General features: G+C 44.5%; 1 protein-coding gene across 1 annotated transcript in view; it reads right to left on the bottom strand.

The window, feature by feature from the left end:
- LOC143803966 (cytochrome P450 2K1-like) overlaps positions 1 to 18996 on the bottom strand; it is a 271585-nt gene that overhangs the window by 73488 nt on the left and 179101 nt on the right. The window contains exon 4 of the mRNA XM_077281717.1: positions 11838 to 12000. Coding sequence (XP_077137832.1) covers positions 11838 to 12000 — 163 coding nt within the window. The remainder of the gene's footprint in view (positions 1 to 11837; positions 12001 to 18996) is intronic.

Genomic DNA, 18996 nt, shown 5'->3' on the forward strand with positions numbered 1-18996 from the left:
ACAAGTCTAAGCTGGACAAGAAAAAACAATGAATTGTTCTGAATTGTAAAGCACACTGAATGTGTGCTGCAGGAAAATAAACCAGACACTTATCTTGGCTGAATTGGCAGCAGAGCAGAAGGAACCAGACAGAGATGTAAACCCTCCAAGAACAATGGACAACTGGCAAGGACTAATGGATCCTGCACACCTAAATACCTAGTAGAGCTGCAATAAGCAGAAACACCTGCCCTGGATTACAACCCAGAGACAACTGCGCTACCACCAACAACCACCGGAGGGAACCCAAGAGCAGAATTCACAACAGATGGGTCCCTGAGACCCTGTGTGGACTATCGAGAGCTCAATAAGGTAACCGTACGGAATCGTTACCCTTTGCGTCTGATTCACGAATTACTGGAAATAGTCCGCCATGCTAAGGTGTTCTCTAAACTGGATCTTCGTGGGGCTTATAATTTGGTGCGTATTCGTCCAGAGGATGAATGTAAGACAGCATTCCGATGCCGGTATGGACACTTTGAATATCTTGTGATGCCCTTCGGGCTTTGTAATGCCCCTGCAATGTTTCAACACCTTGCTAATGACATTTTCAGAGATTAGTTGGACCAGTTTGTGGTGATCTATTTGGACGACATTCTAATCTTTTCTGACTCTCTACAGGAATATGAAGAACATGTCAAAGCTGTTTTAAGACGTCTGAAAGAGAACCATCTGTATATCAAGCCAGAGAAATGTGAGTTCCATCATTCTGAGATACAGTTCTTAGGTTATGTCATCTCTCCCCAGGGGCTGAACATGGAATCTGGTAAGATTCAGGCTATCCTTGACTGGCCGGTACCCAAGAACGTTAAGGAGATCCAATGTTTTATTGGTTTTGCAAATGTCTACAGACGCTTCATTGGAAATTTTTCTGATATTGTCCGTCCCATTACTTCCTTGACAAAGAAGGAAAAGCCCTTTAAGTGGTCATCACAGGCTCAAGAACCTTTTGATCGGCTTACGATCTGTTTCACCTCAGCACCGCTGTTGATACACCCAGATCCAACACTTTCTTTCATTGTGGAGGTGGACGCTTCTGATAATGCCTTGGGGGCTTTCCTCTCCCAAAGAACTGGAGAGAAGGGTCTGCTACATCCTTGTGCTTTCTTTTCCCATAAACTAACCTCAGCAGAGAAGAATTACGATGTGGGAGACAAGGAATTGCTGGCTATTATTGCGGCTTTCAAGGAATGGAGGCATCATCTGCAAGGAGCTGCACAACAGATCGTAGTGCTTACTGACCATCGCAATTTAGAGTTCCTCAGATCCGCTAGATGTCCTTCTCCTCGTCAGGCTCATTGGAATTTATTTTTAAATCAATTTAACTTTGTTATCTCGTACTGTCCAGGTTCTCGTAATGGGAAGGCTGATGCTTTATCCCAAATCCATACTGCGGATTCCGTACCTGGAGCCCCGTCTAAGACCATTCTATCTGATGCCAATTTCATCGGGGTTATCCACGATCAGGACTTGTGGAAGAAGTGCAGGGAGGCTTATGATAGTGCTGTATTTCTGGCCAACCCACCTGTTGATATTAATCTTGTCTTTAAGGGTGGCATGTGGTTCAGAGATCGACGTATCTACGTCCCTGAGGCCGTCCGTCTGCAGATCCTCAAGTTGGTACATGACTCCAAGTTGGCTGGTCACAGGGGGGTACAGAAGACACAAGAGTTCCTAAGCCGATTTTTCTGGTGGCCAACTTGCCTGAAGGATACTAAGGACTATATTCTCTCTTGCGATGTATGTGCTCGTTACAAAACTCCTCGTGTGGCACCTACGGGTCTCCTGCAACCATTACCTGTTCCGTCCTGACCTTGGTGGTCTATATCAAATGACTTTATTGTGGCGCTGCCTACATCGGGGGGCATGAATACGATCATGGTAGTAGTTGATTGCCTGACTAAAGCCGCTCATTTTGTTCCATGCACTGGCCTCCCCTCAGCTAAGGATACAGTGAACTTGGTTATTCATAATGTCTTCCAGCTGCATGGGGTCCCGGATGAGATCATCTCTGACTGTGGAGTACAGTTCACTTCAAGATTCTGGAAGGGGTTTTGCTCTGCACTCAATATTAATGTCTGTCTCTCTTCCGCTTACCATCCCCAGACAAATGGTCAGACTGAGCGTACCAACCAGACGTTGGAACAATATCTAAGATGCTATGTTAGCCATCTCCAAGATAATTGGTTGGAATTACTGCGGTTAGCCAAATTTTCATACAACAATTGTCAGAGCGCCTCCACTAAGTTCACTCCTTTCTTTGCCAATCTGGGTTATCATCCATCTATCTTACCTAGGTCTCCAATTAATTCTCCGGTTCCAGCAGTTGAGGAAAGGCTGACTGAGATGAGGCAAAATCTGGAGGTTCTGAAGGAATCCCTGACCACGGCTCAAGAACGTTATAAGAGATTGGCTGATAGATTCCATAAACCTGCACCCATGTTCAAGGTAGGAGATTCCGTGTGGTTATCAACTAAGAATCTGAAGTTCCTTCACAAAAACTTGGGCAGAAATTAATTGGCCCTTTCAAGATCAACGGTATTGTGAGCTCTGTGGCCTGCCGTCTGAAGCTGCCTAGGACTATGAAAGTACACCCAGTTTTTCATGTATCTTTACTAAAACCTGTATCTCCTAATACCTTCCAGGGATGTGTTGTGCCACCTCCGCAGCCTGTGGTGATTGATGGGCAAGAACAATTTGTGGTGGAGGAAATTATTGATTCCAGGATTCGCAGGAATCGGCTCCAATATCTTATAAGATGGCAGGGATATCCCCCTGAGGTAGACTCTTGGGAACCTGTGGAAAACATCAATGTCCAACAGAAGATCTCTCGTTTTCATCAAAGATTCCCTGAGAAACCAGGTCCAGAATCGTCCTGAGGCCGCTTCTAAGGAGGGAGTAATGTCAGGACTCTGAACATTTTGATTACCTTTTGTGCATTACTGCCCTTTTCCAAGATGGCGTCTTTGGTCTCATGTGCACTGTGTCTTCCTGCTATAAAACTCCACCCCAGGCTTTAGTCTGTGCTAGAATATTCTGCCTTGCATCCAGCTCCTGATGACTCCCTGGCTTTGCACCTGCACCTGCTCCTGTGAACCTGTGTGGAGATCCTGCTTCTCAGCTCTGAGTTTCTGCTGCATACATCGGTTTCCAGTAATCCTCCATCTGGCTGCTTGTGTTTGTTTCCATCTGCATTTGCTGGACGTGTAAGCTGTTGCTGCTCTGCTTAAACCTGAGACTTTTACCCAGGCCTCCCTGGTTGTGCTAAGATATTATTTGAACTGCCTTATAAGCATATCTATCTGTGTTTGGACTACCAAAGACTTATTCGTGTCAAGTATCCTCAAGAATAATTGTGCTTCATAGACTTTCTGCGTGATTGCATTTTCCTCTGAAGTTTCCTATAGACTGTTAAGCTGCGTTTAACATTTACACCAAGTGTTGTGGACTTGAGTTTCTCTCTGCACCTTTTTGAATCACTGTGTGATAATATAGACTTTACCACTTATAAAACTGTGTCTTGTAGTTGTCTTGTTCCATGCAAAGAGTCTCCCGAGTTATCCCTTACAATCATTACAGAGGGGGAGTAAGAGAGGGGGTACTGTCACGACCGCAGATACTTACCTGTCCAGCCGGCATGCTCCCGACCTCCCTCCTCACTCCATTCTGCCCAGCTTCTCCAGCTCCCGGCACTTCGGCGGTTCGCGCATGCGCCGTAGCGCTTCTTCGCCGGGAGGTTGTGTGTTATGATTGAACTGGTGGTTAGGAGCACTAGAAATGACCAGATGAGCAAACTAGTAATACAGGACGAGCTCTGGGAAGTGGGAGCTTTGCTGACCGCAACCCCTAATCCTATCACAACAACTAGAAATAGCCGTGGAGCGTTCCTGACTCTGCCTAGACGCCTCTTCACAGCCTAAGAGCTAACTACCCCTAAAGATAGAAAATACAGCCTACCTTGCCTCAGAGAAATTCCCCAAAGAAATAGGCAGCCCCCCACATATATTGACTGTGAGTTAAGATGGAAGTCACAAACACAGGAATGAAAATAGGTTTCAGCAAACGAGGCCAGACTTAACTAAATAGACTGAGGATAGAAAAGGTATCTTTGCGGTCAGCATAAAAAACTAACAAAAAACCACGCAGAGTGTGCAAAAGAGAGCACCGCACCGACTCACGGCGCGGTGGTGCCACTCTGCATCCCAGAGCTTCCAGCTAACAAGACAAAATCATAATAGCAAGCTGGACAAAAACATAATGGTAACAAATAAGCTAGCAGGGACTTAGCTTTTGATGAAGCAGACAGGTCATCTGAAAGATCCAAGAAAACTGAACCAGTACTAGGACATTGACAGCTGGCATCAGGTAACGATCTGACTGGCGTTAAATAGAGCAGCCAGCAAAGGCCTAAACGAGATCAGCTGGAGAAGGAACCTCAGAACCAGCAGCTCCACTCACAGCCACCAGAGGGAGTCCATGGACAGAACTCGCCGAAGTACCATTCATAACCACAGGAGGGAGTTAGAGAACAGAATTCACAACAGTTGTGACCCGGTGGCTCCGCCTCCAATATGGCAGCACCCACTGGGTATTTCTGCTCGGCGCTTACCCAGGTAGGTGTCTGTGTATCTTCACTGTTTCTATGCCACTTAGTTTGGTGTTCATGCGTCGTTCTCAGGCCCCCTCCTGCCTTTCCACGAGCTAGCTCTAAGTGTGCCTTCTCTTCTGTGCTAGCCTAGATACCATTCCTTTGGTTGTCTGCAGTCCGTCTTTCTCTTGTCACGTCCATTCCATGTCCTATGTTCCCCTGTTTACGTTGTCTTCTGTGTTACTTACTGCTTTGTTTCATTTTCAGCTCTCTGTCTTCAGTCATCCTCGGATCCTGAGGATTCCTTATCATCCTGCAATTCCGTCTATACTCAGTCGTCCATTTGGCTCCAGTAGTTGCGGTTCCATCCTCCTTGGGCCTGCTCCTAACACTCCCTGTATAGGTGGTGCATCCATCAGTTTTGCTCGCTCTTGGGGGCTCTGGGGCTGTGACCCAAAGGGTCCACTCTCGGGTTTTCCTTTCCCCTGTCTCACTTCCGTTTAGAGTGATACCAAGTTTTCAGGCAGTGAGGCAGGACCAGGAAGTATCTGAGTGAAATGCAAAGTGAGCACTAGGACCTAGCGTGCCTGAGTCAATCCGAATGTGCACCAAACTGCAACCCGGAAGAAGCTTCTCAGGTCAGTAAAACCTGCACTTTACACTGCAGGAGGGAGACTCCACTGTGCTACCAGCTACAGAATCTCTCAGGCAGGAGAGAAGGCATTTTCCTGCTCTCCTCCTGTGCGGTGTTCTGCCTCATCAAAATTGGCAGTGACTCTTGGTGTGCCCCTGCATGTGACAGGGCCTGGGGCAATGGCCCCCTCTGCCCCCCGAGCAGCTACGCTACTGGCTCACGTAAAAGATTCTTTACTCCTACACATGGCAAAGTTAACATCTTGAATTTCATCATCTTCAATCTACTAATAATAATAACCTTTATTTATATATTGCAAACACATCCCGCATAGATTTACAAGTCAGAAGTTCATATAGAACAGTCCAAAGTTACCAAGTTTAAGATAATCAAACAATTAAAGCAAAAATAATGACGACCCTGCTCTTCAGAGCTTACAATCTACGATGAGGTGGGGGTGACACCAATTACAGGTGCTTATTCACAATGATGGTACAACCATCTTGAGAAAATGGGGGGTAGATAAAGGCTGCATGAGCATTTTGGGTACGGTTGAGTTTGATGACGAATTATGTTCAGAGAAGAAGAGAATAAGCTGTATACAGCTCTGGCAAAAATTAAGAGACCACCACATCCAAACCCTGTCATGGGCAGCCCAATCTCCAGACCTGAACCCCATTGAAAACCTCTGGAATGTAATCAAGAGGATGATGGATAGTCACTAGTGTTGAGCGATACCGTCCGATACTTGAAAGTATCGGTATCGGATAGTATTGGCCGATACCCGAAAAGTATCGGATATCGCCGATACCGATACCCGATACCAATGCATTTCAATGGGATGCAAAGTATCGGAATGGTTCCCAGGGTCTGAAGGAGAGGAAACTCTCCTTCAGGCCCTGGGATCCATATTCATGTGTAAAATAAAGAATTAAAATAAAAAATATGGATATACTCACCTCTCCGGTGGCCCCTGGATCATACCGCTGTAACCGGGAGCCTCTGTTCCTAAGAATGAGCGCGTGAAGGGCCTTCGATGACGTCGCGGCTTCTGATTGGTCGCGTGAGCGGTCACGCGACCAATCAGAAGCCGCGACGTCAGCCGCGACGTCATCGAAGGTCCTTAACGGGCTCATTCTTAGGAACGGAGGCTCCCGGTTACAGCGGTAAAGTCCAGGGGCCGCCGGAGAGGTGAGTATATGGATATATATGGATATACTCACCTCTCCGGTGGCCCCTGGATCTTACCGCTGTAACCGGGAGCCTCCGTTCCTAAGAATGAGCGTGTGAAGGACCTTCGATGACGTCGCGGCTGACGTCGCGGCTTCTGATTGGTCGCGTGAGAGGTCACATGAGCAGTCACGCGACCAATCAGAAGCCGCGACGTCATCGAAGGCCCTTCGCACGCTCATTCTTAGGAACAGAGGCTCCCGGTTACAGCGGTAAGATCCAGGGGCCACCGGAGAGGTGAGTATATCCATATTTTTTATTTTAATTCTTTATTTTACACATGAATATGGTTCCGATACCGATTCCCGATACCACAAAAGTATCGGAACTCGGTATCGGAATTCCGATACCGCAAATATCCACCGATACCGCAAATATCCACCGATACCCGATACTTGTGGTATCGGTCATCAAACAAAGAAGAACTGCTTACAATTTTGTGCCAGAAGAAGTGTGAAAAACCGGTGGAAAGCATGCCAAGACTCATGAAAGCTGTGATTAAAGATCATGGCTATTCCACAAATATTGATTTCTGAACTCTTCCTAAGTTAAAACATTAGTATTGCTGTTTCTAAATGATTATTAACTTGTTTTCTTTACATTATTTGAGGTCTGAAAGCACTGGATTTTTTTTTTTTATTTTCACCATTTCTCCTTTTCAGAAAAAAAAACTAAATTTATTGCTTGAAAATTCAGAGACATGTTGTCAGAAGTTTATAGAATAAAAGAACAATTGACATTTTATTAAAAAATATACCTATAAAGAGAAAAATCAGACAAACTGACAATTTTGCAGTGGTCTCTTAATTTTTGCCAGAGCTGTAGATAAAAAGGACTTTGATTAGGGAACGTGATAGGCCGCCCTAAATAGATGTGTTCATAGGGAGCAACTAAAAATGTCTAATTTCATGGGGGACAAAGGGTAAGAGGTGAGTTATCTAGGTAGGAGATTGAACTGAACCGAACAAAGTCCAGATCAGGGGTGCTACCATCTTTGTGTGTCTCAGAGTTTGAAAGCTGTGAGAGGCGACGAGAATTGGCTAGAGATAGAAGCTGGAATGCAGTTGGGGAGATGGAGCTGTTAAAGTCTCCCAGGATAAGGGTTGTCAATTCTGAGGATATGAAGTGTGGCCACAATGCATAAAAGTGGTCAAGGAAGTGGGTGGGTGAGCCTGGGGGCCGTTATATGACTGCTACTCTGAAGGAGGGGGGATGGAACACCCTGATGGTGTGAACCTCAAATGAAGAAGAATGGCCTCCAATCGGCCTGTATTTATTTATTGGGTGAAAAACAGGATTGTTGTTGGCAGCGAGGAGTGTAGGGTTATCTTGGAGATAGCAGTGATTGTACGGTGGGATATACGCATATTCCATGTGTTGTAATTTTCACTTGGATAAGCCGTTCAATCACTATTAATTTTCTGAGAACTAATTATTGTAAACAGCCTAATTCGTCACCCAATTGTATCATTGTGTGGATGATAGGGTCCAGCTGAGAGCTATTCACTACAAAGATCACAGAGCTAGTTTCTGTATGACTCATGGCCGCTCCAATCTGTTGGCCAAGTAAATGCAGCCTTTCCGCTTCAAGGATACAGACGGTTTCCAAAAGCTGATGGCCATCGCAGTCCCCCCAGTACCTTTCTCAATCATCATTACTTCTCTAAGAAAGATGTGCCTGTGCTACAGCAACAAGTTGCAGACAACATCACCCATTCCCTGAAAAATTCTATGTCTGCAAGGGTGCATTTCAACAATGACACCTGGACGAGCAAGCATGGACAGGCGAGTTACATCTAGATCACTGGGCACTGGGTGACTCCGGTGGCTGTAGGGGCAGTCAGGGAAGGGGTTGCTCCACAAGTCTTGCAATCCCCAAGGCTTGCAGGGCGCTTGGGGATGGAGAAATCAACCACTTCACACCATAGGATGGATAATTAAACTAATAGACAATAGGAATTGAAGATCTAATCTACTAAACAGAATGGGTTGGAGAACTAAACTAGTACACTCCAGGGGATGGAGAACTAAGGCAGTAGACACCAAGGTGTCACTAGACACCAAGTCTTGGAATCCCCAGGGCTTACAGAACAAACATCTGCATGTAACAGTTCCTGCAGTGCTTCTGCCTCCTCCACCTCCTCTAGGGCTTCCACCTGCGCCCTCAACCTCTGTCTGAATTTTTAAGCCATTACCATGACAATGTAGACTCTTTTTTGCTGGGCCCTACTCCACTATAACCTATTCCATTAAAAAGAGCATTGGGTATTTTAAGAAATGTTAAAGTATATTTTTATTTATTTTTATGTAAGGGAATGTGTCACATGCATTTTTATAAATGACCAATAATACCACATACAGGGAAAAGTACCATCACACCATGACCAGACCACATATTACACCATATAGTGACAGAATAATACCACATACAAGGGACAAATGCCATCACACTTTGGTCTGACCACATATTACCACCACACAGTGACTAAATAATACCACACACAAGGAACAAATACCGTCACACCATAGCTGGTCCACACATTACCACTACATAGTGACCAAATAGTACCACACACAAGGAACAAATACCGTCACACCATGACCAGACCACATATTACCACTACATAGTGAACAAATAATACCACATACAAGAGAACAATACTACCACACCATGACCAGATCACATATTATTACCACAGTAACTGAATACTACAATACTGATCATTAATAAAAAAAAAAAAACACAAAGCTAATATTACCATAAGTGACATTACACACAGGAGCTCTGTATAAACTGTATATTGTTCAGGTAACTCAGGATCTCTGTATATAGTATACAGTTGTAAGGCAGTGACTGGTGTTACATGAAGGGTTCGCTGTGTGTTCCCCCCAGGATGCGCACGAAGGCATATTTAGGCCATGGGAGTGTATTGCAATCACAGATGTAGTTGTGATTGCAATTTGCAATGCAGAATAAATATGAGTATTAGTCCTGGGCATGCTACTGTATGTGTCTAGGGCAGATTTAAGGAAACCTCCTCTGGGCTTTTGTGTTTTGAAACAGACTACAGAATAGCAGTGGTGCAGTCTGTTTCATTCCTGGCCGAGTTTTAGTTTTCATCGCCTCAGCTGCATGATTTACGGCTGCTGGACAGCCTGAATACATGTGGGAATTCCCTAACAAACAGGCATTCCTCACATGTATTCAGCCTGTCTAGCTGCAGTAAATCATGCAGTTGCGGCGAAAAAAGCTAAATCTCCGAGCTCTAACAAATACTCGGAGATTACCTGAGCAACGAGTATACTCGCTCATCACTAGTTGGTGTATCACATAAAATACAAACAAAAAACATTTCGGTTTGTTAGTGTAACGTGGAAAAAATATGGAAAAGTTCATGGGGTATGACTACTTTTTCAAGCCACTTTATATACAGTATGTTGTGAAAAACTGACCCCTGTTTCACTTGTGTGTTTTTTTACAGTATAATGTTTAATTGCTTAATCGGGCCTTGCTCATCAAATTGGCATCAAAGAAAGTTTTGCTATGAGACAATCAGAGATCAGTTTTCATTTTACCATGACTGTGGGAGACTTGCAATACATCACAATGGTGGATGTCTTATCTGGTTACCTGTATGTAGGGTTTATGAAAGTCCATGAACGGTGAATTAATTGAAATAACAAATTGAAACTAGATGGGTATTTCCTGAAGGAACTACAGATAGTGCTTTGGAATGGTGCCCGGGCTGCCCCTGCAAGACTTTCACACTTGGGTGCCCCTCAGGCGCTGGTTTGGTAGTTGTAGACCCTCAGGGTTGAGGATTTGGTGGGCTGGGCCCCTCGGGGTCCAATTTGATGGGCGGGGCCCCTGGGGGTCCGATTTGGTGGGCGGGGCCACTGGGGGTTTGATTTGGTGGGCAGGGCCCCTGGGGGTCCGATTTGGTGGGCGGGGCCCCTCAGAGTCCGATTTGGTGGGCGGGGCCCCTGGGGGTCTGATTTGGTGGGCAGGGCCCCTGGGGGTCCGATTTGGTGGGCGGGGCCCCTCGGGGTCTGATTTGGCGGGCGGGGCCCCTGGGGGTTTGATTTGGCGGGCGGGGCCCCTGGGGGTCCAATTTGGTGGGCGCGGCCCCTGGGGGTCCGATTTGGCAGGCGGGGCCCCTTGGGGTCTGATTTGGGGGGTGGGGCCCCTCGGGGTCCGATTTGGGGGGCAGGGCCACTCGAGGTCCGATTTGGGGGGCGGGGCCACTCGGTGTCCGATTTGGTGGGCAGGGCCCCTCTGGGTCCGATTTGGGGGGGCGGGGCCACTCGGCGTCAGATTTGGTGGGCAGGGCCCCTCTGGGTCCGATTTGGTGGGCGAAGCCACTCTGGGTCCGATTTGGTGGGCGGGGCACCGCACGGTCCGATTTGGTGGGCGGGGTCACTCTGGGTCCGATTTGGTGGGCGGGGCCACTCGGGGTCCGATTTGGTGGGCTGGGCACCTCGGGGTCAGATTTGGTGGGCGGGGCCACTCGGGGTCCGATTTGGTGGGCTGGGCACCTCGGGGTCCGATTTGGTGGGCGGGGCCACTCGGGGTCCGATTTGCTGGGTGGGGCCACTCGGGGTCCGATTTGGTGGGCGGGGCCACTCGGGGTCCGATTTGGTGGGCTGGGCACCTCGGGGTCAGATTTGGTGGGCGGGTCACTTTAAGAGCTGATATTATCTGGCAAAACTGTGTCCTGGTGGGGTCATGTAGAGTTCGTAGGCGTTGGCATAGTAACTGCGTCTGACTGCGCATATCAATGAGCTAATCAGCCCAGGTGGCAGTTACATTTCAAATTGCCTCAGAAATCAGGCCAATATAACCTTATGGGAAAATTTCCCTATTGTAATACATTGAGACAATGCTTTCCAATGAGGGGAAAACAATTTTCAAACGCAAATTGCGCCAAAACTACAAATCCGATCGACACGAAAAATACTTAGCACACCTCTCGTGGACGCTGGCTTCGAAATGACGCCTCACTGGAGTCTGTGAGTGCAGCTGTTTGGGTCGCATAAATTGCGGAAAAAAACTGAATAATAATAATAAGAAGAAGTTAACCACGTTCGGATTACAATATAGTGCTTTGTTCCAAAGCCCTATAATTAATGTCTTATATATGGTTTGTGTGGTGTATCAGGTGGTGTTCCTGAACATGATAAAATGGGTACAGCGCTCCATAACCACTGGCAGAAACCAATCATCTTCTGTAACAGGGAGGGAGGGAGGGGTGCATTCGTTTCTCATTATCAAGTACAAATCCCACAATACAAAGCAATCCCACTTTTCGTAGTTTACTCTGTAGCATAAAATTACTTATTAGTTACCTCGTTCCCCAGCATAGTACTTAAAGTATGGTGTTGCAGGTCGATTTGACACTTGTTCTGCGTTGTCGATCAGGCAATGCTTTACAGTTTCATATCCAGTCACCACAATCACTGGCATGTGTCCAACCCAAATAGTCATGATATTCCCATAAATCTCTGACAACTGTGCATAAAAGGGAAAGAAATATATTTAAAATTAAATCTCCCAACATAATTATAGAAGCTAACAGTTACCTGCTCATATACGAACTCTTCTAATTTATAGTAAAAACAACCAAAACATTTACATTTCATACGCTAGATAACATATGGCAAATAGCAACCATGTATGCCTTATCAGTGTACTGAATCCTAGGATCAGACCAGCAATTTTTGGAAACTTGAACCAAAACAGTGAAAGTCCAACGAGGTCGGAAATCTCAATAATCACTAAACTATCGGGTTCTACATTTACCCTCACACCCCAATTGGCTTTACTTTCCTTAGATACTAAACTTCTAGACAACTCTCTGCAACATATAGTTTTGCACATATACATGGTCGCCCAAAATTCCATTGCCTACCATTGGAAAAAACTTACTCTACACAACTCCGACCTCATCATCAAACTTATGTCTCAACATAGAGAACTTGAGCTTAAATTCGCTTTGTCCAACAATGGATTTGGCAAGTTCTATCAGAAATGGTACAAATGGGATCAACTTTTTACGTTTTGATCATTTACTTTCTCGCCTCACTATCATTCTTTATCCAGTTCACTCTTTAACAATGGTCTCAAATATGTCTCAACAATGTACTCTCTGTTTTCTGACTTTAACACTATAGTTGTTGATTATAAGGCTATTTGTTCCAAGGGCTGGGTCCCTTGCTTTATTCAGGCTAAACTGTAGCCAATTCGCATTTTTACGTGCGTTACTCCCCTCGCCTTCCTAACACCTCCCTGACTCACTTTAAAAAAAACCCTCCCCCCCTCTTTACCCCTGTTAAAACAAATAAAATATTGGGAAAAGAAAGTCCAACGAGGACGCCCAAGTGCCATTAAACTTATCAGATGAGGTTCATATGCAACCATTTCCTCCATCAACATAAGAAAATTTGCAATTTGCATGCATCCGGCCACATTCAACTAGACTTGCATTGAGTGATGTCACACCCATTTAGTCAGCACATTACTGCATGTACTGTATGCAAATAAAATTCTTGCAGACAAGTGCAAGAATTTAGTCTAGTTCTTGTGAAGCACCTGAAGGGTTAATAAACTTATTGAATGTGGTTTTAAGTACTTTGAGGGGTGAAGTTATTAAAATAGTGTCACTCTTAGGTATTTTCCGTTACATAGGGCCCTCAAAGTCACTTCAAATGTGGTGCTCCTACAAAAATTAATTTTTGTAAATGATTTTGGAAAACATATAAAAATTGCTGAGCAACTTTTAACTGCTCTAACTTCCCAACAAAAAAAATGTTTAAAAAAATGATGTTTCTATAAAGTAGACATGTGGCAAATGTTATTTATTAACTGTTTTGTGTGGTATAACTTTCTGGTTTAAGGGCATAAAATTTAAACTTTAAAAATTGTATTTTATACATTTTTCCCAAAATTCTGATATTTTCACAAATAATCACAAAGAAATATTGGCATAAATTTACCACTAACATGAAAAAGAAATACGTCTTGAAATAAACAGTGACTGGGATACGTTGAAGCGTTCCAGAATTATTACCACATAAAGTAACACTGGTCAGAATTGTAAAATTTGACCTGGTCAAGAAGGTGAAAATAGGCTGGGTCATTGGCGTACCCACCGAGGGGCAGATGCACCCCTTAGAAGCAGGGGCGCGCACCTATCATGATGAGGCCACCGACCGCCACCTATCTGAGTAGGTAACGGTTGCCTCAGGCAGCACCGGCGGTAAGCAGAGGGCAGGGCGGCATGATGAATCAGCGGAGCGGAGGGCACTTGCAGCCGCTAGTAGGAGCTTTAATCCCAACCTCAGTGTCTGCCGGCCGCTCTGCACTGCAGATCAGCACGGCAGGGACTGGAGCCAGGGATGACATCACCACTGAGTGCCCTGAGTCCTGCAGTGCAGCGTCGGCACACAAGCTGGGGGGTCTGCTGAAGCTGCTAGGAGAGAAGACGAAGTAAAAAAAAATGGAAATACTTGTTAAATCAGACAGGGACCTGGTGGGAGATAATGTGGGGAGCTGTTGTATATGATGTGGGACTGGGAGCCCTATGGGGGGCTGTATGGGAGCCCTATGGAGGGCTGTATATGAGATGGACTCCCATATCATATACATCCCTCCATAGGGCTCCCATATTATATACAGCCCCCCCATGGGGCTCCAATTATGGGAGCCCTATGGGTGGCTGTATATGATATGGGAGCCCTATGGGGCTATATATGATATGGTAGCCCTATGGGGGGCTGTATATGAGATGGGAGCCCTATGGGGGGCTGTATATGTGTTTGTGGGGGGGCACCATTTTGAAGTTCGCCTCAGGCAGCAGTGTGGCTAAGTTCACCCCTGTCTATAAGCAAAAAATATATATATATTTTATACTTACCTCGCAGCACTCCCTCAGTGACCACCAGTGTCTTCTTCTCCCCCACCGGGCAGCAGAGAGCGCAGGCTCTAGGACCCAGAAGCACCATGTGACGGGTGACGTCGCCCAGTCACATGGTGCTGTTAAAGGTCCTGCACCAGGTCCTACGGTGCCTAGATGAGGAGCTATTACCGTGGGAACCCGGCGAGGTGAGTGAAAAGCAAAGAAAGAAAGCGCAAAAAGAATTGACATAGTCATTCTTTTTGCGGACGCACTTTGCAGTGCAAAGCGCATCTGCAAAAAGATGGACCATGAGAACGCGTTTCATTAAAAGCCATTGATTTTGCTGGGATGCATTACGGAGCTGCGTTTCACTGCATTTACACAGCGCTAAATAGTGTTGCATAAATGCATAAATACGCAGCATGTGAGCGCACCTGTTGCTTTTACACCATATTCCAAATTATTATGCAAATCACATTTTTCTCAGATTTTCCTAAATGGTTGGGGCAAATGACAGTCAGTCTAGTAAAAGTCATAACCCGTTAAAGTATACATCGAATTTTATTGAAGAAACCTCCCAATGATAACAGTATAATCACAAAAATGAATAAAAACTCAAAATGCACTGTTCCAAATTATTAGGCACAGTAGAATTTCTAAACATTTGATATGTTTTAAAGAACTGAAAATGCTCATTTGTGGAATTTGCAGCATTAGGAGGTCACATTCACTGAACTAAAAAACTATTTAACTCCAAAACATCCTAACAGGCCACGTTACATGTTAACATAGGAACCCTTCTTTGATATCACCTTCACAATTCTTGCATCCATTGAACTTGTGAGTTTTTGGAGAGTTTCTGCTTGTATTTCTATGCATGAAGTCAGAATAGTCTCCCAGAGCTGCTGTTTTGATGTGAACTGCCTCCCACCCTCAGATTTTTTGCTTGATGATATTCCAAAGGTTCTCTTTAGGGTTGAGGTCAGGGAAAGATGATGGCCACACCATGAGTTTATCTCCTTTTACGCCCATAGCAGCCAATGACTCAGAGGTATTCTTTGCAGCATGAGATGGTGCATTGTTATGCATGAAGATGATTTTGCTCCTGAAGGCACGTTTCTGCTTTTTATACCATGGAAGAACATTGTCAGTCAGAAACTCTATATACTTTGCAGAGGTCCTTTTCACACCTTCAGAAACCTTAACCCCTTCACGACCTTGCCCTTTTCCGTTTTTGCGTTCTAGTTTTTCATTCCCCTCCTTTCCAGAGCCATAACTTTTATATTTTTCCGCCAATATGGCCATGTGAGGGCCTGTTTTTGCGGGACAAGTTGCACTTTTCAATGACATCATTGGTTTTACCATGTCGTGTACTAGAAAATGGGAAAAAAATTCCAAGTGCGGTGAAATTGCAAAAAAGTGCAATCCCACACTTGTTTTTTGTTTGGCTTTTTTGCTAGGTTCACTAAATGCTAAAACTGACCTGCCATTTTGATTCTCCAGGTCATTACAAGCTCACAGACACCAAACATGTCTAGGTTACGTTTTATCTAAGTGGTAAAAAAAAATTCCAAACTTTGCTAAAAAAAAAAAAAAAATTGAGCAATTTTCCAATACCGGTAGCGTCTCCATTTTTTGTGATCTGGGGTCAGGTGAGGGCTTATTTTTTGCGTGCCTAGCTATCGTTTTTAATGATACCATTTTGGTGCAGATACGTTCTTTTGATCGCCCGTTATTATATTTTAATGTAGAAAACGTAATTCTGTCGTTTTGAATTTTTTTCTCGCTAGGCTGTTTAGCGATCAGGTTAATCCTTTTTTATTGATAAATCGGGCGATTTTGAACGTGGCGATACCAAATATGTGTAGGTTTGATTTTTTTATTGTTTTATTTTGAATGGGGCGAAAGGGGGGTGATTTAAACTTTTAGATTTCTTTTATTTTTGAAAAAAAAAATTTTAAACTTTTGCCATGCTTCAATAGCCTCCATGTGAGGCTAGAAGCTGGCACAACTCGATCGGCTCAGCTACATAGCAGCGATCATCAGATTGCTGCTATGTAGCTGAATTGTAGGGTTGCTATGAGCGCCGACCACAAGGTGGCGCTCACAGCAGGCCGCCATCAGTAACCATAGAGGTCTCAAGAACCTCTATGGTTACTATCCTGATGCATCACTGACCCCCGATCATGTGACGGGGGTCGGCGATGCGCTCATTTCCGGCAGTGCAGCCGGAAGAGCCGGTTAAATGCCGCTGTCAGCGTTTGACAGCGGCGTTTAACTAGTTAATAGCGGCGGGTGAATCGCGATTTCACCTGCCGCTATTGCGTGCACATGTCAGCTGTTCAAAACAGCTGACATGTCCTGGCTTTGAGGTGGGCTCAGCGCATCAAAGCAGGGGATCCAACCTCCGCTGTAATAGTACAGCGGAGGTCGGTAAGGGGTTAAAGGGCCCTACCAGCTGTTTCCCCATGATTCTAGCCCAAAACCTGACTCCTCCACCTCCTTGCTGACATCGCAGCCTTGTTGGGCATGGTGGCCATCCACCAACCATCCACTACTCTATCCATCTGGGCCATCCAGGGTTGTTCGACACTCATCAGTAAGCAAGACTGTTTGAAAATTAGTCTTTATGTATGTCTGGGCCCACTGCTACCGTTTCTGCTTGTGAACAATGTTTAAGGGTGGCCGAATAGTAGGTTTATGCACAGCAAGCCTTTGAAGGATCCTACACCTTGAGGTTGAGGGACTCCAGAGGCACCAGCAGCTTCAAATAACTGTTTGCTGCTTTTGTAATGATATTTTGGCAGCTGCTCTCTTAATCCAATGAATTTGTCTGGCAGAAACCTTCCTCATTATGCCTTTATCTGCTTCAACTCTGTCTGTGCTCTATTTCAGTCACAATTCTCTTCACAGTATGATGATCACTCTTAAGTTTTCATGAAATATCTAATGTTTTCATACCTTGTCCAGGGCGTTGCACTATTAATGCTTTTCAGCAGCAGAGAGATTCTTTTTATTTCCCATATTGCTTGAAACATGTGGCCTAATAATAATGTGGATCATCATTTTTAGGGTACGTTCACACAGGACTTTTTTGCTGCTTTTTTTTGCTGCTTTTTTTAATGCTAATTTAGGTGCGTTATTTTGGTGCGTTTTTTGGGTACGTTCACACAGGACTTTTTTGCTGCAGATTTTTGCTGCAGATTTTTGCTGCTTTTTTTATGCCAATTTTCAGCTGCTAGGACACCTCACAATGGCTCTTCACACCTCACAATAGCTCTTCACACCTTACTACCAGGAACTCCCTCACAATAGATCACAATCAGGACACCTCACAATGGCTCTTCACACCTCACAATGACTCACAATGGCTCTTCACACCTCACTAACCACACCCCTAAGCTCTTGGCTGTGAGATCCCTTCCTGCTGGCCATGATTTTCTGCACAAAAAACGCAGCAAATAATGCTACATGCGTTTTTTCTGCGTTTTTGCAGCGTTTTTTTCATCACCCATTCAAGTCAATGGGTGAAAAAACGCTGCGAAAACGCAGCAAAAACGCTGAAAGAAGTGACATGCCCTATGTCCAAAAAAAGCAGTAAAGCAGAAAATACTGATCAAACAAAAAACCAACGTGTGTGCATGAGATTTCTGAAATCTCATAGGCTTTACTGGTACTGTAAAAAGCAGCTGAAAATTAGCATAAAAAAAAGCAGCAAAAAAAAGCAGCAAAAAAGTCCTGTGTGAACGTACCCTTAGGTAGTTTTCCTTTAATTAGAATCACCTGGAAAACTAATTATCACATGTGTTTAAGATTGATTTCAGTGATCCATTGAGCCCTGAGACACAATACCATTCACGAGTTTATTTAAAAAACAAAACAATTAAATCTTTATGACACTTAAATCCACATTTTCATAATAATTTGGAACACAGTGTAAACCACTAATCATTCAAATTTATTTCAGTTATAATTTATTAGTTTACCTTCTTATTCACATTTAGAAGACATCGAAGCTACCTAAATGGATATAAGAAACTGGTTCCAAAAAGGTAAGTAATTTCTGTAGAAAATTAAATTAAGAGGAAGCAACCCTGCCTAGAGACATTTAACCATAAATTCCATGTTTTCCAATAGGTCTATAATAGTGATGAGCGAGTGTAATCTTTACTATTCGCTCGAATAGTACGGTATTCGAGATACTCGTTACTCGGCGAGTAACGCTGGTGCTCGTGAGTGATTTGTCGATCATTATCGATCTGACGCAAATTGAAAGCTCCCTTCACTACATAAAGTGAGCTGGCACCTCAGTGATAGCAGATTGATCTACCCTGTCCCGGAAAGCCTCAGTTTATGGCCAGATATGTGTGGGCGGAGCCACTAATTGACGTACATTGTACTCGCTATTTGGACATTACGAGTATAGCGAGTGTCAATATTACGCCACTCGCTCATCACTGGTCTATAATATAAACATACATCGGCCAAATTTACTTAATTTTATACTAAAATTGTACCTATTGTAAAATAACGCAACATCTCAAAATTTGAAGATTTTGAGTTAAGGGCTAGAAGATGTATATTTTATCTGTACAGTAATCCCTCAATAT

This window comes from Ranitomeya variabilis, chromosome 2, assembly GCF_051348905.1.
Source record: "Ranitomeya variabilis isolate aRanVar5 chromosome 2, aRanVar5.hap1, whole genome shotgun sequence".
Classification (NCBI taxonomy): Eukaryota; Metazoa; Chordata; class Amphibia; order Anura; family Dendrobatidae; genus Ranitomeya; species Ranitomeya variabilis.